Raw genomic sequence first — 23,819 nt, 5'->3', positions numbered from 1 at the left:
TCGCATAGGGAAACAACCAGGAGGACATCGCTGGTGTTACAACTGCCGTCGGCCCGGCCACGAGTGGTGCCATTGTCCCCGGGGGGACAGGAGATACACCTTTCCCCCAAGGTTCGCTGGGGGACAGGGACAACGCAGCCAATGTCCGGCTGATGCGTCCTCGTTTGAGGAGGACGTCCCTCGCGGCCAGAAGTTATCGCTAAGGGGAATTGTGGAGGACTGCCGGCTTCTTATTCCGGTCTTCACCCCCAGGCCGCCGACAGCAGGATCATGCCCCGAGTTCCAGCAGGGCATCGTGGACCTTGTAGAGTTTATACACAGCCCTGCTGGATACCTTGGGGGCCGCTGGGAGTCGCTGTACGGGGGCTCGTGGGCTCATATGTGCCATATAACCCTGGAGTACGTCACGGTCACGTGACAATGAAGAAACGACGTGCTCCCGGGTTAAAGAAAAGGACTGTTTACCCTGACCCGGAAGGAATAAGGAACTGTGGACTGATTGGGCAGGAACACCTCCGGGTCAGGGTGTATAAAAGGACTATGGGCCAGTCCAGACACTGAGCTGAGCTGGGAGGTAGAGGGGCGAAGTGTCTGGGCGAGGAGGAGAGAGTATTGTTGTGCAATTTATGAGTAGTGTGGAGGGTGCTTTGTGCACAGTGTTATTAATTAATAAAAACTCTGGGACTTTTACCTGGTGTCTAGCGTGGTACCTGATGGGTTCAAGGGAGCACTCGCGTCCCCTACTGCCACTATATATATATATATATATATATATATATATATATATATATATATATATATATATATATATATATATATATATATACACACACACACACACACATAAACATATATATACTAGCAGAATACCCGCGCTTCGCAGCGGAGAAGTAAAAAGAAAAGGAAACATTTTAATAATAATGTAACATGATTGAAAATGTAATTGCTTTGTCATTGTCATGAGTGTTGCTGGCATATATATATATATATATATATATATAATATATATATATATATATATATATATATGTGTACATATATATACACACACACATATACTATGGGGTGCCAAACAGGCAAATAAATTGATTTTGTGAATATATAAAGTCGGCGTCAGAATAAAGTCAAAACTTGAATATACAAAGTCATTCCCGAATATATACAGTCAAAACTTGAATATAGAAAGTCAGCGTTGGTATATATAAAGTCAAACTTGTTTCTGAATATATAAAGTCAAAAGTTGAATATATAAAGTCATTGCTGGAATATATAAAGTCAAAACCGTAGTATATAAAGTCAACATCGGAGAATATAAACTCATTCCTGAATATATAAAGTCAAAGTCAAAATCTACTGATTGAAACGACTCTGAACTGAACTAAGTGAACAAAAACGTATTCAGAAAAATAAATTAAAAAAACACTGTTCAGTTAATGTTTTGAAAATGATGCATGTGCCCTGCCCAGGATTGGTTCCTGCCAGCGTTGGCTGGGATTGGTTCCAGCAGACCCCCGTGACCCTGTGGTCGGATTCAATGGGTTGGGAAATGGATTCCAGCGCTTACTTTATATATTCCGAAGCTAACTTTATATATTGAAGTTTTGACTTTATATATTCCAGTCCTGACTTTATATATACCGACGCTGACTTTAAATATTCAAGTTTTGCCTTTATTTATTCCGACAGTGACTTTATATAATCAAATTTTGAGTTTATATAGTTAAATGTAGTCATCATTGCATAACTTTTTCTTTACCATAGAAATTTAAAGACTAAATTCAACTTCCATTTCTAACAAAGATATTTCTGGCGACTAAATAGAACCTACTTATATCCAAATTTGAGCTATTGAGCTGTCGCCTGCCTGCCTGAATAAGTCACCCTCGCTTCGCTGTTACTTTTTTACCGTTCATTTAATCATGGCTAGTGGCGGAAAAATTATAAAATGGAAGAAGGATTACACCGAGTATGGCTTTACCAAAACAATTATTGATAGCGAATCAATTCTTCATAAAGCTTCAATTGGTGATCTGTTTTTCTGTGTTAACTTCATATTTTTTCATACTTCTTCTCAAACTGTCCTACATTACATTTAAAACATATTTAAACCTGTTCCACTGCTCCTCGACTGTCTCCACATTTAAAAGCTTAGACTGGGATAAGCTTTTAAATGTGGAGACAGTCGAGGAGCAGTGGAAAAGGTTTAAGAATGTAATGCAGGACAGATACATACCTAAATTTGGAATTAATAGGAAACTAAAAAAAACTCCACGATGGATTAATAAAGATTTAAAAAAGAAGTTGCACAGGAAAAAACTGCTGTATAAGGCATATAAGACTAATGACTGCAAAGAGAATTGTGGTGCATATGAGAACATGAGGGCAACCATTAAGAAGGATATCAGAGAGGCTAAAAGACAGTTGGAGAGGAATATAGCAGATAAGGCAAAAGAAGTCCCCAAGAGATTCTTTCAGTATTTTAGTAGTAAAAGAACAGTTAAGGAGAAGGTCAAGTTCATCAGGAATAGTAAAGGGGAATTAAAAGATACAGACAATGAAATAGCAGATGCCCTGAACTTACATTTTTCTGAGGTGTTTACAAGTGAGCAAGTGGATAACCTCCCAGAGGTAAACACGACTACTAAGGAGGTACTGAGGGATTTGGAAATTGTAGAGGGAGAAGAGCTGCTCAGATTAAATAAGATGAAATCAAACAAATCACCAGGCCCAGATAATATTTATCCTCGTGTTCTTAAGGAGGCTAGTGAGTACATATATAAACCCTTGACACGTATTTTTAGGAAGTCACTGTGCACTGGAGAGATTCCAAAGGACTGGAAAATGGTAAATATCATCCCATTATATAAAAAGGGTGACAGGGCAGATTCAAGCAACTATAGGCCAGTAAGCATAACATGCATCACAGGAAAATTAATGGAAAGAATTATTAAGGATAAGATTGAGCAACACATGGCAAGGACAGGAGTTATTCTGAACAGTCAGCATGGGTTCAGAAGAGGGAGGTCATGTTTTACTAACATGTTGGAATTCTATGAGGTTGCAACAAAAGCATACGATCAAAGTGGAGCTTATGATATTATTTATCTGGACTATCAGAAAGCATTTGATAAGGTGCCACATGAGAGGTTGGGCATCAAGTTAAAAGAAGTGGGAGTTCAGGGTGATGTTTTTAGATGGGTGCAGAATTGGCTCAGACACAGGAAGCAGAGGGTGATGGTGCGAGGAACCGCTTCAGAACTGGCCGATGTTAAGAGTGGTGTTCCACAAGGGTCAGTAAAAGGGCCATTGCTATTTTTAATATATATAAATGATTTAGATAGGAATATAAGTAACAAGCTGGTTAAGTTTGCAGATGATACCAAGATAGGTGGATTAGCAGATAATTTGGAATCCGTTATATCATTACAGAAGGACTTGGATAGCATACGGGCTTGGGCAGATGAAATTTAATGTCAGTAAATGTAAAGTATTATACATAGGAAGTATATTAGGTTTGAATACACAATGGGCGGTCGGAAAATCGAGAGTACACCTTATGAGAAGGATTTAGGAGTCATAGTGGACTCAAAGCTATCAACTTCCCAACAGTGTTCAGAAGCCATTAAGAAGGCTAACAGAATGTTAGGTTATATAGCACGATCTGTGTAGTACAAGTCCAAGGAGGTCATGCTCAACCTTTATAATGCACTGGTGAGGCCTCGTCTTGAGTACTGTGTGCAGTTTTGGTCTCCAGGCTATAAAAAGGATATAGCAGCACTAGAAAAGGTCCAGAGAAGAGCGACTAGGCTGATTCCAGGTCTACAGGGGTTGAATTATGAGGAAAGATTAAAAGAGCTGAGCCTTTACAGTTTAAGCAAAAGAGGATTAAGAGGTGACATGATTGAAGTGTTTAAAATTCTGAAGGGAATTAGTACAGTGGATCGAGACTTGTATTTTAAAATGAGTTCATCAAGAACACGGGGACACAGTTGGAAACTTGTTAAGGGTAAATTTCGCACAAACATTAGGAAGTTTTTCTTTACACAAAGAACGATAGACACTTGGAATAAGCTACCAAGTAGTGTGGTAGACAGTAAGACGTTAGGAACTTTCAAAACTCGACTTGATGTTTTCTTGAAGGAAACAAGTGGATAGTACTGGCGAGCTTTGTTGGGCTGAATGGCCTGTTCTCGTCTAGATTGTTCTAATGTTCAAACCAAGGGGGTGCGAGGTTAAAATGAATCGGGAAGCGCTGATCAATGTAATCGGTGTACCAGGAAATCATGCATTGAGAGAAGTTCCACTTTGCTTGGAATGCAAAGTGTGATTAAATGCATGATTTTTTTAACGCATTATTGAGCACATGCATCGAAGCTTCTCAGCTGTGCTTGTGCTAAGAAAAGGAAACATTTTAAAAATAACGTAACACGATTGTCAATGTAACCTTTTGAAAGTAGTGCCTGGAGGATTCAGTGTGGAGAAACTGTAGAGACAGCGTGTGTATTAACTTGTGGATTTTTCTGTGAGTATTTGGTGGCAGCGTCAACAAAGTCGCTTCCGTAACACTGCGTGCGTTAGCTGCGGAGCTCAGCTCAGAGCGAAATGAGGTGAATGGGAGGGGAGATGATGACGTGACTCCCCCACCCGCTTTAACTGTCAATCCCCCACAAACACAGTCTCTCGGAATTTGCATAAGCAAAGCCCTTCACGTGCAATTTTAACTTAGTTACAAAGTGATGAAAACTCTCGTTTATATCCTGCGTCCTCTCATTAAACTTGTATCCCACATTACCCGAGGGCGTGACAAACGCCAGCAGCAGCCTGTCTATGAACTTAATTTAAACTTTAGGTTTACACCTTGCTTTGTTTCCGAAGTAGCAGCACTCATCAATATGGTTGTATATGTCATTGGCTCGCTTCTTATTGTTTCGCTGCATTCTCAATTGTTTAATGCAAGTTTTCTTCAGCGCTTTTTGGAGCTCTTCCTGGTTTTCTACGCACTGTGTTGACAGTCAGTTCACGTGATTACGTGGGAGGCGTGATATCACACGAAACTCCGCCCCCACGGCTTTTGAGCTCAACTTCATTACAGTAAATGGAGAAAAATAGCTTCCAGTTATGACATTACGCGTAGAATTTCGAAATGAAACCTACCCAACTTTTGTAAGGAAGCTGTATGGAATGAGCCTGACAAATTGCAGCCTTCTACCTACACGGGAACTTGTAGAATTAGTGATAAGTCAGTGAGTGAGTGAGTGAGTAAGACAGTCAGTCAGTGAGGGCTTTGCCTTTTATTAGTATAGATACATATCCATACATATATACATATACACACATATATATATATATATATATATATATATAATATATATAAACTGCTCAAAAAAATTAAAGGAACACTTTGAAAACACATCAGATCTCAATGGGGAAAAAGAAATCCACCTGGATATCTATACTGATATAGACTGGGTAATGTGTTAGGAACGAAAGGATGCCACATCGTTTGATGGAAATGAAAATGATCAACCTACAGAGCCCTGAATTCAAAGACGCCCCAAAAATCAAAGTGAAAAAATTATGTGGCAGGCTAGTCCATTTTGCCAAAATTTAATTGCAGCAACTCAAAATTGTACGCAGCACTTTGTATGGCCCCTGTGTTCTTGTATACATGCCTGACAACATCGGTGCATGCTTCTAATGAGATGACAGATGGTGTTGTGGGGGATCTCCTTCCAGATCTGGACCAGGGCATCACTGAGCTCCTGGACAGTCTGAGGTGCAACCTGGTGGCATTGGATGGACCAAAACATAATGTCCCAGAGGTGTTCTATTGGATTTAGGTCAGGAAAGTATGGTGGCCTGTCAATGGTAGCAATTCCTTCATCCTCCAGGAACTGCCTGCATACTCTCACCACATGAGGCCAGGAATTGTCATGCACCAGGAGCCACTGTACCAGCATAGGGTCTGACAATGGGTCCAAGGATTTCATCCTGATACCTAATGGCAGCCAAGGTGCCTTTGTCAAGCCTGTAGCGGTCTGTGTGACCCTCCATGGATATGCCTCCCCAGACAATCATTAACCCACCACCAAACTGCTCATGCTGAATGATGTTACAGGCAGCATAATGTTCTCCATGGCTTCTCCAGACCCTTTCACTTCTGTCACGTGCTCAGGGTGAACCTGCTCTCATCTGTAAAAAGCACAGGGCACCAGTGGTGCATCTGCCAATTCTGGTATTCTATGGCGAATGCCAATCGAGCTGCATGCTGCTGGGCAGTGAGCTCAGGGCCCATTAGAGGACATGGGGCCCTTGGGTCACCCTCATGAAGTCTTTCTGGTTGTTTGGTCAGAGACATTCACACCAGTGGCCTGCTGGAGGTCATTTTGTAGGGCTCTGGCAGTGCTCATCCTGTTCCTCCTTGCCCAAAGGAGCAGATACTGGTCCTGCTGATGGGTTATGGACCTTCTATGGCCCTCTCCAACTCTCCTAGAGTAACTGCTTGTCTCCTAGAATCTCCTCCATGCCCTTGAGACTGCGCAGGTAGACACAGCAAACCTTCTGGCAATGACACGTATTGATGTGCCATCCTGGAGAAGTTGGACTACCTGTGCAACCTCTGTAGGGTCCAGGTATTTCCAGTTAATTTCATTAACACCACAGCAGCTGAAACTGATTAACAACCCCCTCTGCTACTTAACTGACCAGATTAATATCCCATAAGTTTCATTGACTTTATGCTATACTCTGATTAAAAAGTGTTCCTTTAATTCTTTTGAGCAGTATATATACACGCACACATATATACACACATATAAACATATAAATACATATACATACATATCTACATATATACATACATACACACACAAACACACACATACATATATACACTTTGTAAAAGACGGAGAAAGACACAACATAAAGGTTTGGGGTTTTCCGGCCCCGTATATTGTAGATGCTCCACAATAAAAAAAAGAAAATGCAGGTCAAACTATAAACTAAACAGTTAATATGTGTGACGCCGAAACATGGCGTTGGTGGCCATTTTATGAGGGAGGAGCCGGAAATGGAGGAATGCTGGGAAGGAACTGGGAGGGATGCTGGGATCGATGACGTCAGGACAAGATGGCGGAGGAAGGGCGAAAGTAACGTACTGCGGGCAAAGCCGGCTTATGGCGGAGTGTCTTTTTTTCTGAAAGAAAGCACAGGGAGAAAGTTAGTACCCCGCAATTCCCTGCCGCCGAATGTCTTCCCAGGTGTGTTAAAATCCATCTCCTACTCGCGCGTGCGTGACAACATATATATATATATGTGTGTGTGTGTGTGTGTGTGTGTGTGTGTGTGTGTGAGATATATATATATATATATCAGAAGTGAGATGGGAGCATGCAGCGAGCCCGGATCGTCACAGACTTTACCTTAAAACTGTAATCTCTCCACCGAGTTCCTCCTCACTTCCTTCATGCCAGAGCTCGACTCATGCAAGGTTAGTGTTCTTGGTTGTTTATGGTTAGCTTTTGTATAAATTACGGATTTTTCAAATGTTTATTTTTTTCCCCTGTGCTTAAAACTCATTAAAAAAGTATTTACAGAGAGCAGTTCGTAAGGCTATAGCATGAACTCTTGCAATATTAGTTTTCTGTGTTCAAGGTTTTTTCAGTGTTATTCAATGTTTTTACATTTAGTTTACTATTAGACCGTGCATTCTATGGTATAATTAACTATTTTTGCGCTTAAAAATCTTTTCAAAAATATATTTAAATACAGCTCATACGGTCCAGAACGGATTAACTGAATTTACATACAGACCCATGGGGGAAATTATTTCGTGTCACGACCAAATTGGGTTGCGACCAGAGTTTTGGAACGAATTATGAAGACCATGGAGCGGTTGCTGCTTCACCACCTGAGGCCATAGGTCTGCCACGCCCTCGACCTGCTGCAGTGTTGCATACCAGGAGAAGGTGGGAACGGAGGATGCCATCATCTACATGGTACACCGATCCCTCTCACACTTGGACAGAGGCAGTGGTGCAGTAAGAATTATGTTTCTGGACATCTCTAGAGCCTTCAACACCATCCAACCTCTACTTCTAACGGATAAGCTGACAGAGATGGGAGTAGATTCATACCTGGTGGCATGGATCGTGAACTACCTTACAGACAGACCTCAGTATGTGCGTCTCGGGAACTGCAGGTCTGACATTGTGGTCAGCAGCACAGGAGCGCCGCAGGGGACTGTGCTTTCTCCAGTCCTGTTCAGCCTATATACATCGGACTTCCAATACAACTTGGAGTCCTGCCACGTGCAAAAGTTCGCTGACGACACTGCTATCGTGGGCTGTATCAGAAGTGGGCAGGAGGAGAAGTATAGGAACCTAATCAAGGACTTTGTTAAATGGTGCAACTCAAATCACCAACTGAACACCACCAAAACCAAGGAGCTGATGGTGGATTTTAGGAGGCCCAGGCCCCTCATGGACCCCGTGATCATCAGAGGTGACTGTGTGCAGAGGGTGCAGACCTCTAAATACCTGGGAGTGCAGCTGAATGATAAATTGGACTGGACTGCCAATACTGATGCTCTGTGCAAGAGAGGACAGAGCGGACTATACTTCTTGGAAGGCTGGCATCGTTAGAACATCTGCAGCATCTTATTGCAGATGTTTATCAGATGGTTGTGGTGAGCGCCATCTTCTACGTGGTGGTGTGTTGGGGAGGCAGCATAAAGAAAAGGGACGCCTCACGCCTGGACAAACTGGTGAGGAAGGCAGGCTCTATTGTAGGCACGGAGCTGGACAGTTTGACATCTGTGGTGGAGCGATGGACGCTGAGCGGGCTCCTGTCAATCATGGAGAATCCACTGCGTCCACAGAACAGTATCATCTCCAGCTAGAGGTACAGCTTCAGAGACAGACTGCTGTCACGGTCCTGCTCCACTGACAGACTGAAGTGATTGTTCCTCCCCCATGCTATGCAACTCTTCAGTTCCATCTAGGGGGGTAAACATTATACAATGTTATTGTCTGTTATATCTGCCTTGCACTCTCCACCCTGCATTTTTTAACCTACACGGCATTTTTATTTAATTAATAATGTTTTCATCAGTATGCTGCTGCTGGAGTATATGAATTTCCCCTTGGGGATTAATAAAGTATCTTTCTATGTATCTGTGGGAATTTTTAAAGCTTTTTCCCTATAGAAGGGTTTTTTTTTTGCTTTTTTATCGCCCGCACAACAGCAAAAGTAGCTGGGTGTTTGGAGGTGCACTTGGAAAAGTTACTTGTACAGTGGAACCTCGGTTCACGAACGTCTCGGTTCACGACCAAAAAGCTCGCCAAACGTTTGCCTCGGTTCACAACCACACACTTGGTATACGAACAAGCCAGTTTCCCTTGCCTGCCTGAGCTGAGCTGAGCTGAGAGAGAGAGAGAGATAGAGAGCGAGCACGTGCCTGCTGGGGAGGAGGAGGAGATTGCTGCACGTGTTTGCCTGCCTATCTGCAGGCAGTAAGTGAACCATCCCCCCAATTCCACGTGCCTGCTGGGGAGGGGGAGGAGGAGATTGCTGCATGTGTTTGCCTGCCTACCTGCAGGCTGTAGTGCAAGCGAACCATCCCCCCACCACAGGCAGGCTGAGAGAGAAAGAGAGAGAGAGAGAGAGAGAGAGAAAGCGAGCAAGCCGCGTGGCTGCCTTGCTTTTTCATTTAAGCAAAGCCGCTCCTTGTTCATTGTTCTCAGTCAGACGTGCACTCTGTTTGTGCTCTAGAGTATTTCATGTGCTTTTGCAGTTAACTATGGCTTCTAAGCAAGTGAAGAGTGGCGAGAAGAAAGTTTTGAAGAAAACTGAAATCGAAGTAAAGAAAGAAATTACAAGAGGTGGAAAAACTGTTTACCAGTTTACTCATTTACCAATCTGAGAACCCTCGTGCTTTCAAGCAGCATAATGCAAACAATGCCAGACTGCCAGTAATGTGGAGGGCAAACACGAAGGGTATGGTCACAAGAACTTTGTTTCTGGAATGGCTGCATGAGGCTTTCACTCCCACCAGCTAAAAGCACCAGAAACCCAAGAAATCACAAGAGAGAAAATACCTGAAGGAAAACACTTCATGCCAGAACTCGACTCATGCAAGGTTAGTTTTCTTGGTGGTTTTTGTATTACGGATTTTTCAAAAGTTAATTTTTCAGTTCCTAACGCGATTTGTTGCAATGTTACTTTTCTCTTTTTTCAAATGTTCGCTTTTTTCCCTGTGCTTAAAACTCATGAAAGTGTTTAAAAATGGAGTTTTTCATGGCACGATTAGGTGCAATGTTACTTTTCTCTTTTTTCAAATGTTCCTTTTTTTCCACTGTGCTTAAAACTCATTTTATAAAAAGTGTTTACAGCGATTGGAATGTAAGGCTAAAATAGAGTGATCTTGTTACAGTACTTTTTTGGTTGCTTGTGGTTGGTTTTTGCATGCATTTCGGACTTGTTCTAATGTTCCTTTTTTTTTCCGCTGTGCTTAAAACTCATTTTAAAAACAAAGTTTACAGTGATCAGGCCTGGGTGTTTTGTGTCAGTGTTATTCAATGTTTTTACATTAGTTTACTATTACACTGTGCATTCTATGGTGTAATTAACTATATTTGTGCTTAATCTTTACACATATTTACATACAGTTTGTACGGTCTGGAACGGATTAATTGTATTTACATACAATCCTATGGGTGAAACTGCTTAGGTTCACGACCGACTCGGTTTACGACCAAATTCTAGAACGAATTATGGTCGTGAACCGAGGTTCCACTGTACTTGTACCTGTTCTTGTTATTTGTATTTGAATCAGCATTGAGGAGGCAGGGTAGAAAGCAGCAGTAACTGATATCGACATTTGTAAGTAAATAACCACGTCGTTGTAACAGCGATTCCTTAGTTTAAAGGAGTAACAGCAATACCTTAGTTTAAAGGAAAAGGAAAATGGCAGCGGCTAATTTCAAAGCAGTAAAAGGGGAAGGCTCAGCAATGCACAGGTAAGTGGCCAGCATTAAGATGCTGATCAGGCACAAGGGGCTATAGGAGCAGATAAGATAGTAAAGTTTTATTTATTTGTTTATTTTAGATTAAACAGTCCTTAGCGGTCCATAGGTAGAACAGTTAAGTGGGTGACAGCTTAAGGGTTCATTAATACGGGGGAATACAAACAATGCAAGTGGAGAGCTTATAAGTAAGAGGAACGCAAAGTTAGGAGAAGAGACAGAGAAAAGTAAAGTTAACCTCATAGAAAGACAAACAGCAGGCAGCAGAGGGAGAACAGTACAGGAGCTTAAGGGGAAAAGGTGTAAAATTTCCTCCAACCGTGATGCCTGGCATTCACACCAAAGAGTTCAATCTTTGTCTCATCAGACCAGAGAATTTTGTTTCTCATGGTCTGAGAGTTCTTCAGGTGCCTTTTGACAAACTCCAGGCGGGCTGCCATGTGTCTTTTTCTAAGGAGTGGCTTCCGTCTGGCCACTCTACCATACAGGCCTGATTGGTGGATTGCTGCAGAGATGATTGTCCTTCTGGAAGGTTCTCCTCTCTCCACAGAGGACCTCTGGAGCTCTGACAGAGTGACCATCGGGTTCTCGGTCACCTCCCTGAGTAAGGCTCTTCTTTACCGATTGCGCACTTTAGATGGCCCGCAAGCTCTAGGAAGAGTCCTGGTGGTTTCGAACTTCTTCCGCTTACGGATGATGGAGGCCACTGTGCTCATTGGGACTTTCAAAGCAGCAGAAATTTTTCTGTAACCTTCCCCAGATTTGTGCATCGAGACAATCTTTTCTCGGAGGTCCATAGACAATTCCTTTCACTTCATGCTTGGGTTGTGTTTTGACATGAACTGTCAACTGTGGGACCTGATATAGACAGGTCTGTGCCTTTCCAAATTATGTCCAATCAACTGAATTTACCACAGGTGGACTCCAATTAAGCTGCATAAACATCTCAAGGATGGTCAGGGGAAACTGGATGAACTTGAGCTCAATTTTGAGCTTCATGGCAAAGGCTGTGAATACTTATGTACATGTGCTTTCTCAATTTTTTTATTTTTAATAAATTTGCAAAAACCTCAAGTAAACTTTTTTCACGTTGTCATTATGGGGTGTTGTGTGTAGAATTCTGAGGAAAAAAATTAATTTAATCCAATTTGGAATAAGGCTGTAACATAACAAAATGTGGAAAAAGTGATGCACTGTGAATACGTTCCAGATGCACTGTGTGTATGTGTATATATATATATATATATATATATATATATATATATATATATATATATATATATATATATATATATATCTATACTAATAAAAGGCAAAGCCCTCACTGACTCACTCACTCACTGACTCATCACTAATTCTCCAACTTCACGTGTGGGTGGAAGGCTGAAATTTGGGAGGCTCATTCCTTACAGCTTACTTACAAAAGTTGGGCAGGTTTCATTTCGGAATTCTATGCGTAATGGTCATAACTGAACCTATTTTTCTCCATATAATGTAATGGAGTTGAGCTCGAAAGCCGTGGAGGGCAGAGTTTCATGTGACATCATCACGCCTCCCACGTAATCACGTGAACTGACTGTCAACGCATTACGTAGAAAACAAGGAAGAGCTCCAAAAAGCGCTGAAGAAAACATGCATTATACAATTGAGAAGGCAGCGAAACAATAAGAAGCGAACAAGTGACACATACTGTACAAGCATATTCATGACTGCAGCTACTTCGGAAGCAAAGCACGGTGTAAACCTAAAGTTTAAATTAAGTTCATAGACAGGCTGCTGCTGGCGTTTGTCATGCCCATGGCTAATGCGGGATACAAGTTTAATGAGAGGACGCAGGGTATAAACGACAGTTTTGATCACTTTGTAACTTAAGTTCAAATTGCTGGTGAACGGCTGTGCTTATGCAAATTCCGAGAAACTGTGTTTGTGGGGGGGATTGACAGTTAAGGTGGGTGGGGGATTGACGTCATCATCTCCCCTCCCATTCACCTCATTTCGCTCTGAGCTGAGCTCCGCGGCTAACGCCGTCTTCCGAAGCAATTTCGTCACACTGCCACCAAATACTCACAGAAAAATCCATAAGTTAATACACACGCTGTCTCTAGAGTTTCTCCACACTCAATGTATTCCTCGCGTCACCGTTATACCCTCTGATCTCCCATTTGAATTGAAATGCCTCAAATTTCCAGTAAGGCTCTGCTTCGCGATGACAATTAATAAGTCTCAGGGACACACATTACAAACGGTTGCCATTGAGTTCAGGCAAGATTTCTTTCCTCCTGGACAAAACTATACATTGCATTCTGAAAAGTAATCCGTTTTAACAAGCAGCATATTGCACGGTTACGAAATAGCCTGCCCATTTAATTATTTAGGAATGGATAGATAAATTAAGATTTTGTACAAATAATGGTTTTAATTTTTCTTCCTCAATAGATTCAGGCACTCCCAGCAACAGCTGCTCGCACCCCAAAGGAGATATATATATACAGCTGTATATAGATAGATATTTATATATATATATATATATATATATATATATATATATATATATATATATATATATATATATATATATATATATATAGATACAGTGGGACGTAAAAGTTTGGGCAACCTTGTTAATAGTCATTATTTTCCTGTATAAATCGTTGGTTGTTACGATAAAAATTGTCAGTTAAATATATCATATAGGAGACACATACAGTGATATTTGAGAAGTGAAATGAAGTTTATTGGATTTACAGAAAGTGTGCAATAATTGTTCAAACAAAATCAGGCAGGTGCATAAATATGGGCACCACAAAAAGAAATGAAATCAATATTTAGTAGATCCGCTTTTGCAGAAATTACAGCCTCTAAACACTTCCTGTAGGTTCCAATGAGAGTCTGGATTGTGGTTGAAGGTATTTTGGACCATTCCTCTTTACAAAACATCTCTAGTTCATTCAGGTTTGATGGCTTCCGAGCATGGACAGCTCTCTTTAACTCACACCACAGATTTTCAATTATATTCAGGTCTGGGGACTGAGATGACCATATCAGAACGTTGTACTTGTTCCTCTGCATGAATGCCTTAGTGGATTTTGAGCAGTGTTTCAGGTCATTGTCTTTTTGAAAGATCCAGCCCCGGCGCAGCTTCAGCTTTGTCACTGATTCCTGGACATTGGTCTCCAGAATCTGCTGATACTGAGTGGAATCCATGCGTCCCTCAACTTTGACAAGATTCCCAGTCCCTGCACTGGCCACACAGCCCCACAGCATGACGGAACCACCACCATATTTTACTGTAGGTAGCATGTGTTTTTCTTGGAATGCTGTGTTCTTTTTCCTCCATGCATAACGCCCCTTGTTATGCCCAAATAACTCAATTTTAGTTTCATCAGTCCACAACTAACTGAACTGTAAATATAGTGTAAATAAACGTGTGTTGGGTGCAACAAAAGATTTCCGTCTGTCTGTGTCCGGGTCAAGGTTCACAATATATATACTGTATATATACATAAATTCAAGACTGAACTATGCCCTGGTTAATCCATAATGATTTTAGCTGGCATTCCAACTAACTTAAAGCGCAGTGTAAACTTTTTCAGTTTTTTTACTTTATTTATATCATTTATACATTTTAAAAAGGGTAGAAACCACAGCAATGATCCTTAAGAGACGCAACATTTATCATCATCTTATCTGCAAAAATAAAGTATAAAACTAGAAACACTAATAATAGCCCTTTAGGAAATCAGATGCAAGAAAAATAAATGCTATCTGGTAAAATTTACAGCTTTTTTTGTTCGGGATGTAGTCCAAAATTTTACAAATTTGTGCAAACTCACTGCAAAACAATAAAATGATTGTTTTCCTGTTTTCTCTCTGACACCAAAGTGTCCACATTTTACTGGATACTGAAAGTTATATTAGCAGCATCTATAGGATGCAAAGGGAAATAAATATCCTTCAATCTGTTCTCCAATAGGAAAGATACACAGATATTTTTCTAGGCATTCCCAGCATCATTAGCAAAACCTGATGTCAAAAAAGCAACATTAGTTAATAGCAAAAAATAAAACAAATGATAAGCTACTGTACCTACAGCTTGTCTGGGATTGTAAGGACTATTTGGTGTCATTATTATGTGAAAAAATAGAATGTGGCACAAAAATGTGCTAGGTTATGATGGCAGTAAAACAGATAAACAATGAATAAAGTATAGCTCAGCATCTGAAATATTGTTTTTACTTTATTTTTATTGTGATTAACATGTTTTCATATTACTTTTATTTCACCACCAAGTATTAAAGTCTAATGACCACCGAAATGGTAAAATGTCAGTCTGTAGCGGATGCCACATGTGCTGTTATTCTGTGGGCAGTTTGCTGCCTCTTTGGGTGCATTACAGGGAAGAAGGATGCTGTAAATACACCTTTAAGAGGGAGGTCATAACTCGGTCAGGGCGATTGGTATTGAAAACTTAAAAAACGTAAAAGAAGGGGAGAAAGGGAGACATCTTGTGGTGGAGCAAAGAGAAGAGACAAGGTAGCACCAAGTAAAGTATCTACTGGAACAAGTTCTTTTTTTTGAAGACTCAGCGTCACAAGAGACACGCGTCTCTGAAGACGGACTCTTTTTCTTTGATTTCGCTGATGAATATCTTGGACTGGTAGGATTAAACTTTGTTGTTATCGGCTTGACAGCCAGTGTATTCCAGTAGGGTTTCCTCTTTGCACTGAACAATAAGGACAGTAAACCCATTTGGGCAAACTGGTTTCTCTTATTTATGAACATCACACATTTAAACCAGAAAGGGGAGTTTCGATTGCTATGTATTTGTTTGTTTTTCTTTATATATGTAAAACTAGCAGAATACCCGCGCTTCGCAGCGGAGAAGTAGTGTGTTAAAGAAGTTATGAAAAAGAAAAGCAAACATTTTAAAAATAACGTAAGATGATTGTTAATGTAATTGTTTTGTCATTGATATGAGTGTTGTTGTCATATCTATCTATTTATATATATATATATATATATATATATATATATATATATATATATATATATATATATATATATATATATATATATATATATATATATATATATATATAGCATAATAGCTGCATTGGCAGCGAGAAGTAAAAAGAAAAGGAAACATTTTAATAATAACGTAACATGATTGACAATGTAATTGTTTTGTAATTGTCATGAGTGTTGCTGGCATATATATATATATATATATATATATACACACACACACACATATATATAAACATATATATACATATACACATATATATATATATATATATATACACATATATATATATACACACATATATATATATATACATATACACACACACACATATATACATACTGTATATACAACATATACATATCTACATATATACTGTATATACACATATATATACAAATCTACATATATATATCTACATATATATATTAGGGGTGGGACTCGATTAAAAAAATTAATCCAATTAATTAGAGGCTGTGTAAGAATTAATCTTGATTAATCGTATGTAATCGACACGAAATTTGCCCCAAATCGCAAATGTTTTTTTTTATTTAAAACGGTTTTAGTGGGCTTACAGAATCAAATAATAGACATGGACATGAATATTGTAAACTGAAGCTGTTTTAATTTCTGAAAAAAAGCTTTAAACTGCATTTGAATTCAAAACAGAAACAAAAATATCATCCCTGGTTAAAATTGGGCAGACTTAAAAATAAAGTGGTAGTTTAAGTACTTTAAGTACATTTTCAGAATAGTATTGTCTTTAAATAATAATAACCAAAATTTCACCATAAAGTGCAGTTTTTCTTCTTAAAAAATAAGTCAGAAACATAAAAGGTAATTTGACCAGCTTACTCTTTAAACTCTGAGTAACATTAGCCAAAATTATTTTGTACATTAGGCTAAAACAGTGTGATCATTGAACATTTTGTAATTAGATGTATTTAGAATTACTAACGGTCACGGAAGTCCAATGATCCCCAGTAAGAGCCACAAAGTCCGCTTTCTGTAATGCATCTAATTTTGCTTGCTTTTCAGTGTGCACAAAACCATGCTTTTATCAAGGCTTACTCGGGTAGTCGAAATGATCAGTCGTAGGAGCGCTTTATTCCGACTCTAACATTTTTGTAGCTGTGATGTGTGCATCAGTGTAATGGATGTACCAGGAAATCATGCATTGACAAAAGTTCCCGTTTGCTTGGAATTGAAAGTGTGATTAAATGCGTTATTTTTAGCGTTTATGGAGTACATGCATCGAAGCTTCTCAACTGTGCTTGTGCTAAGAAAGGGAAAATTTTAAAAATAGCGTAACATGATTCTGCGTTAACCTAATATTTTTCATACGTCCCAAACCAAGGAGATGGGAAGGTAAAATGAATCGGTAGCGCGTACATAGTCAGTACATCCCTCTCGAATCGAACCTCGAATGTCGCGTTAGAGGCTTAAGACTCTACAATTGCGCCACCGCTTGTCTATGCTAAAGTATGTATTGTAGATCGGGCTATAGATATACATTTATATATATACCCGTGTATCGAGTGGAGAAGTAGAAGTTATGAAAAGAAAAGGGAACATTTTAAAAATAACGTAACATGATTGTCAATATACAGTAATTGTTTTGTGAGTGTTATTGAATGTTGCTGTCATCAAGGATTTGATTATCATTATTTCTTTCAATCAGGCTCGTATTTGTATGATGTGTTCAAGTTACATTCCGTGTTTGTCAATCGTTGTAAAGATAAGAGGTTTCATTCATCGATTAGTTCCTTACTGCATCAATAAACAGCTCGTCTTCCTTTTTATCTGTGATGTGACAAACTGCATGCACGGGTTTTTTTTTTTTACGCTGTCTTCCTTTAGCGGGACATTGACTTTTCCACCGTGTGCTTTGTTTCCACAGTAGCTGCATTTATGAATATGCTTATCAGGCGCTTCATATTTTTGCTGCCTTTTCAATTGTGTAATTCGGTTTTGTTCAGCTCTTTGGAACTGTTGCTTTTATCTGTGCACTGCGTCAGTTCACGTGAGCCACTCGGTGTACTTGCATCGAAGGTTCCCAGCTGTGCTGGTGCCATCTCGTGCTATGTCCATGGCTGTATTTAATGTTACCTTAGTCCTGGCACTTAAAGCTTTCTCTGGCAGTTTCGCTGAGTTTGTGTCAAACACCACCCTGACCATCTCATCTTCCTCTCCATAAGCACAGTCCTTCACCCGTGAATATTTACCCGTGGCAGTTTGCTATTGGATTGCCGCTGACGGATGGCCTTATATGGGCAGGCACTAAATTACAAACGCCAGCGGCAGCCTGTCTATGAACTTAATTTAAAGTGTAGGTTTACATCGTGCTTTGTTTCCGAAGTAGCAGAACTCGTTTCTTATTGTTTCGCTGCCTTCTCAATTATATAATGCATGTTATCTTGAGCGCTTTTTTGAGGTCTTCCTGGTTTTCTATGTACTGTGTGATTACGTGGGAGGCGTGATGATGTCACACGAAACTCCGCCCCCACGGCGTTGAAGCTCATCTCCATTACAGTAAATGGAGAAAACTGCTTCCAGTTATGACCATTACGCGTAGAATTTCGATATAAAACCTGTCCAACTTTTGTAAGGAAGCTGTAAGGAATCAACCTGCCAAATTTCAGCCTTCCACCCACACGGGAAGTTGGAGAATTAGTGATGAGTCAGTGAGTGAGTGAGTGAGGGCTTTGCCTTTTATTAGTATAGATAATATATGTTATTCTTTTGCTTCTTTTTTATTTTGTGATATGGCTTGTTGTTAATGCTAAGCTGGGACTGGTGGGGGGGGTCAATGAAAGGACAAGCGTTGGTCACGTTGCCCGATAGATTTTAGATATTGGCAGTTTTCTAGTCGTGCTGTAACTCGGGGTTTAGTGTTCGCCCGGGGTTAGCTGTACAAGTCAGTCAGTCAGTCATTTTCCAACTCGCTATATCCTAATACAAGGTCACGGGGGCCTGCTTGAGCCAATCCCAGCCAACACAGGGCGCAAGAAAGGAACAAATCCCCAGGCAGGGCGCCATCCCACCACAGGGCACACACACACACACCAAGCACACACTAGGGACAATTTAGGATTGCCAATGCACCTAACCTGCATGTCTTGGGACTGTAGGAAGAAACCCACACAGACACGGGGAGAACATGCAAACTCCAGGCAGGGAGGACCAAGGGAAGCGAACCCATGTCTCCTTACTGCGAGGCAGCAGCACTACCACTGCGCCACCGTGCCGGTAAAATTTAATTTATCAAAAACAACATTGAATCTTACACTTGAAACCATCCAGTAATATCTAGCTTACTAGGTTGCCTACATTTTCATCCCAATACGTGATCAGAAAGGCATTACCAACTTACTTACAAGCTAATGTGAAATGATTGTTGACTTAGCATCTGCTGCAGAACTTTTAAATACATAGCTTATGGTAACTTTGTACTACTATTTTAAAGAAACCATAAAATTACAAATGGTTATTCAAATATTCAGTTACTTGTATTCATTATCAATAAATTAAAAAAATTATGTGGGCTCAGGCCAAGTCACAGTTCTTTATGTACTGATAGCTTGGGTTTTAGAATCAATCAACATTATATTTACGGAATGCTGTTTTGTATGCGGTTTTTTTTTTTATTTCAGTTGAGAGTCAGACACTGTACTTTAAGAAGAGGCATGTGCAGGACAAGGAAGTACCCAAAAATTAAATATTGTTACAGATGTTAAGAAGGAGTACATTTCATTGCATGGAAAGAGAAAGAGGATTGTGGCAGTAGCCCCCAAGTCAGAATACAAATTTGTTTAACAAACTTAACACATACTGTAAATATAAGATACACTTATGAGGGGCATATTTTAGTTATATACTGTATGTATTCATGGACAAATTTAACATATGGTTGTAAGCAGTTTATTTTATTATTAATGCATTTATTTGTAAATTACTATGATACTCATGTTTAAATGTACACTGGGCTAAACACTGTCACATTAATGCAAAGTGGGCACTTCATTTCCGGCCATCTAAGCAGAGATGAAAACAAAATGGGGAGCAATATCAATTTTCATCATAAAAGAGCTATGAATATGCACAACAGGTACATGTTTGTTTGTTCACTGGTGCTTACAGAGTTCTTGGTGGTTTGGTCATGGGAGTGTTAAAGCATATTTTTTTTTAATTTTCAGCGTAATGTAAGAATTACAGATTCTGATTTTGTTTTTCTATTAAACAACTGGTAGAACTAGTGACTCTAGTGTTGAAAATGTAGACTTCAAAAAATATACTTATTATGTGTAGCGTTACCAGGATCTTTAAAAGGAAAATACATTGGATTTCAGGCAGGTAAAATTTCTGCTTTGGCATGTCATAAATTGTACTTAACAGTGGCCTAAACTACCAGTCTAGGAATTAAAGATGTAGGAAACTAAAGCACAGAATAAACCTTAGCAATATCATTAAAGTAATAACTAACTCAATCCAGAAAGATGCTAGAAGCAGAATGGCACCAACCTTGAAAGTTGTACTAAAAGACCTGAAGGATCTGAGAGTGTGAGACTTGGAACCACACAGGTAATTACCAATTGCCTGTAAAACAAAAAGAGAGTAATGAAAAATCAACATAAAGGTGGTAAATTTGCAGAGTACAGTCTGTTAATTTTTATATTATTAAGTGGAAGGAGACAAAGTACAAACCACTTCCTATTAGTAGAAAATCAAAGAGTGGCAGGAGGGAATTATTCTTCTTCTGGAATTTAAGCAGAAAATATACAGCAGCATTCATCTTGTCTACCTGTATCTGAGTGTATACAGATAGGTTGTTAATACTATTCTCTCTTCCTCCGTGATCTATTATTTTTGGACATTCAAAAGGGCGATATTCAGTGTCTTGCAAACTTATTCAGCCCCAAAAACTAATTTCACGTGTTTTTGTCTCTGATTCTAAAGTTACTATGTAAATAAGAAATTATCTTTTAACAGGACGACGGCCCAAAGCCGACTGCCAAGAGTAAAAATCGAGGGGCCTAAACTGAAGAAAATGAATGTCCTTGAGCAGCCCAAGCAGAGACCTGACCTTAATATAACTAAACATCTGGGGTGAGACCTAAAAGTTACCATGCACCAAACTAGACTGAGCAAATCTTGTTCTAGAACATTACGCAAAATTAATAGAGATTAATCCAAAAAGACTACTTGCAATAACAGCAAGAGGTGCTTCAACCAAGTACTGAATTTGGGAACATGAGGGAATATTTTATGTTTTGAGAGGGGGGCAGCAATGTGAAGAAGTGTGGTTACTTTGCAAATTAAATTTTTTAGTTCAATTGCTCAAAATCCTAGGTGGTGTCAATAATTTATCTGAAAAAGGGTTGAGGATTGAAAATATTTTCATGGCACTGTATACAATATAAAGTGTGTGTGTGTGTATACTAGTGCTGGGTGGTATACCAGTTCATACCAAAAACCATTTATTATTTTTGGTATGATCTTATACCGGAACACCAGTTTAAAAAGCCTAAACAACATTCGGAACATGGGGGGACCTTTTTCACTGGTGCACCGCAAAATACACATGCAATGGAGTACATGCATTAGTGGAGGTATTGTGCTGTGAAAATGGACAGAGAACATTCTGAAACTGAAGCTGTAGCAGGCAATAAAGTTGAACATGATGACAAAGAAGAACTTTTGGCAAAAAAAAGGTGCCATGTCTGTTGTCTGGAGATACTTTGGTTTTAAAAGGTCAGATGTGGACCATTATGTTCAAATGTGTGAATACTGTTTCTATACTACTGAATAATACTGCAAGCCAAGTAATACTTGTTTGACTTTTTTTTCAATACTGTGTAATAGTGTGACGATACCGGTCCCCTACAGACTCCCTCTTCCTACATGGGAGTCTGTTGAACCAACAGTTATTACCGGAGAAATCTCATTGAAACCAGGGGATGGTGGAAAGTGCTCAAGTGCTTTTGTAAAGTCAAAAGTAAAACCAAAAGTGTCCATTGTGCAGTGTTCAGAAAAATACAGAATCCAAATAAATAGCAATTCCATAAAGCCAATGGAATGTGGGGATAAAATCCATAATAAACACAGTCTTGCCTGATTGCAGCACACCACCTTCTGTCTCCATGGCTCACCCTTCACTGGCGTTGCCTTTGCAGAACGAACTGCTTTCTACCAATCCCTGTATTGGCTGCCGTCACACTGCGCAGCCAGACTGTTCGAGGTCGGCACACCTTCCTTCATGCTCACTCAATCACTCCTCAGATCCATTGGGAGGTCTTACATTTCGCTCGCCCCACTCTACACGCTTAATCGGTGGGGTGAAGCAGCCCCTAGATCACTTAAGCCTGCGCTGCCTCATGGAGACCCAGCTTGTACTGCCTTCTCCTTCCTGGTGTCTGGATCATCTCCCATGACTGCCTTTTCCCCTTCTTTAACCTCCTTGTGTTCTATCTTTTCTTTTATTCCTTCCCCCTGTCCTGCCAGCCCATAAATATACGTCTCCGTGAGCGCAGTGCCTTATTCACACGCCGAAGTAAGACAACGAAGCAATTGAGAAAGATCAGGTGCAACTTGCCCCACTCACCTCATCAACTCCCTGCGGTCATGCAATAATGCCCACGGAGACGGACACAGCGAACTGGATTTAAAAACGGACCATAATTTTTTTTTTAAAGCTGCGGACCCATTATGCCACGAATAGCATTATAAACGAAAGTTGTAGTTTTTTTTTTATTATTTATGTATATAGATTAGCTTGAAGCAAAGTCCATATTAATGCAATTTGCCTTAATTATGGTTCAGTTGGTAAAGATGTCATCACCAAGTTGCACTTGTTTTATTTTATTTTGGTGAATACTGTGTAATGTACCTGGGCTTGAAGTTTTGAAATAATGGTATTATTACTGGAAGTTGTACTATTATTTATTTTTTGTTATTATTTATTAGTTTAAATATTATGCAGTTTAATTATGGTAAAGTTGTTTAAAAAGTCACTTTAACATGGCAGTGGACAGAGATTGTTAACATCAACAGAAAGTGTAGTTGGTTTACAAAAAATATTTATCATTTGTTCCTTTTCTAAGACATGTTCAGTGCAATACAACTTTTGACAAGCACCTCTGGATATTTTACTAAGTCTAAATGCCTCTTTGGATGGTTGACAATTTGTTGTCAAAATTATAGTTTTAAGTTGTTTGCAAAATTTGTTCAATAAAAAGGTTCTATATTTTGACTGCAACTATCATGCAATGTGATTCCTTCTCTTCATTAGTGCACCCCTACTTGAAAACTATCACTTTATGGGGCCATGCAAACCTGTATTAATACTTGTGTGCACCTTAAAATGTTTTTTTGTACAATGTACGATTCTCATGACAGTGGAATAGGTTATTCTTAGCCAGTCTACTGCAGTAATTGCAGTGGAAAATGTGGTTAACTCATGCATGGGAAAAAAAATACTGTAGAATACCGTGAAACCGGTATTTTTACTTTTTTTTAATTTTTATTTTTATTTTGAAAAATACCGTGATATAGAATTTTGGTCATGCCACCCAGCACTAGTGTATACATATACATTTTATATATAACATAAGAACAGTTTTGACAAGACTGTTGGCTGTTCACCTCAATGGGGAATCGTTGATTCTGTTCCCCAGCATTTTCCAAAATAACATCAAATCAAGAGCTCATTTTTCTGGAATATATATACCCTTAACAAGTTTCCCTGTATTCTTATTGGTGAATATATTTTA

The 23,819-nt window shown here is 39.5% G+C and overlaps 1 protein-coding gene across 1 annotated transcript in view; it reads right to left on the bottom strand.

Annotated features, from left to right (window-relative positions):
- The window catches only part of bcat2 (branched chain amino-acid transaminase 2, mitochondrial), a 221,255-nt gene that overhangs the window by 193,986 nt on the left and 3,450 nt on the right, over nucleotides 1-23,819 (bottom strand). The window contains exon 2 of the mRNA XM_039773887.1: nucleotides 20,572-20,646. Coding sequence (XP_039629821.1) covers nucleotides 20,572-20,646 — 75 coding nt within the window. The remainder of the gene's footprint in view (nucleotides 1-20,571; nucleotides 20,647-23,819) is intronic.

The sequence above is a fragment of the Polypterus senegalus genome, chromosome 13 (genome assembly GCF_016835505.1).
Source record: "Polypterus senegalus isolate Bchr_013 chromosome 13, ASM1683550v1, whole genome shotgun sequence".
Lineage (NCBI taxonomy): Eukaryota > Metazoa > Chordata > Cladistia > Polypteriformes > Polypteridae > Polypterus > Polypterus senegalus.
Note: the sequence above shows the minus strand (reverse complement) of the source record. Positions and strands in the feature narration are given on the sequence as shown.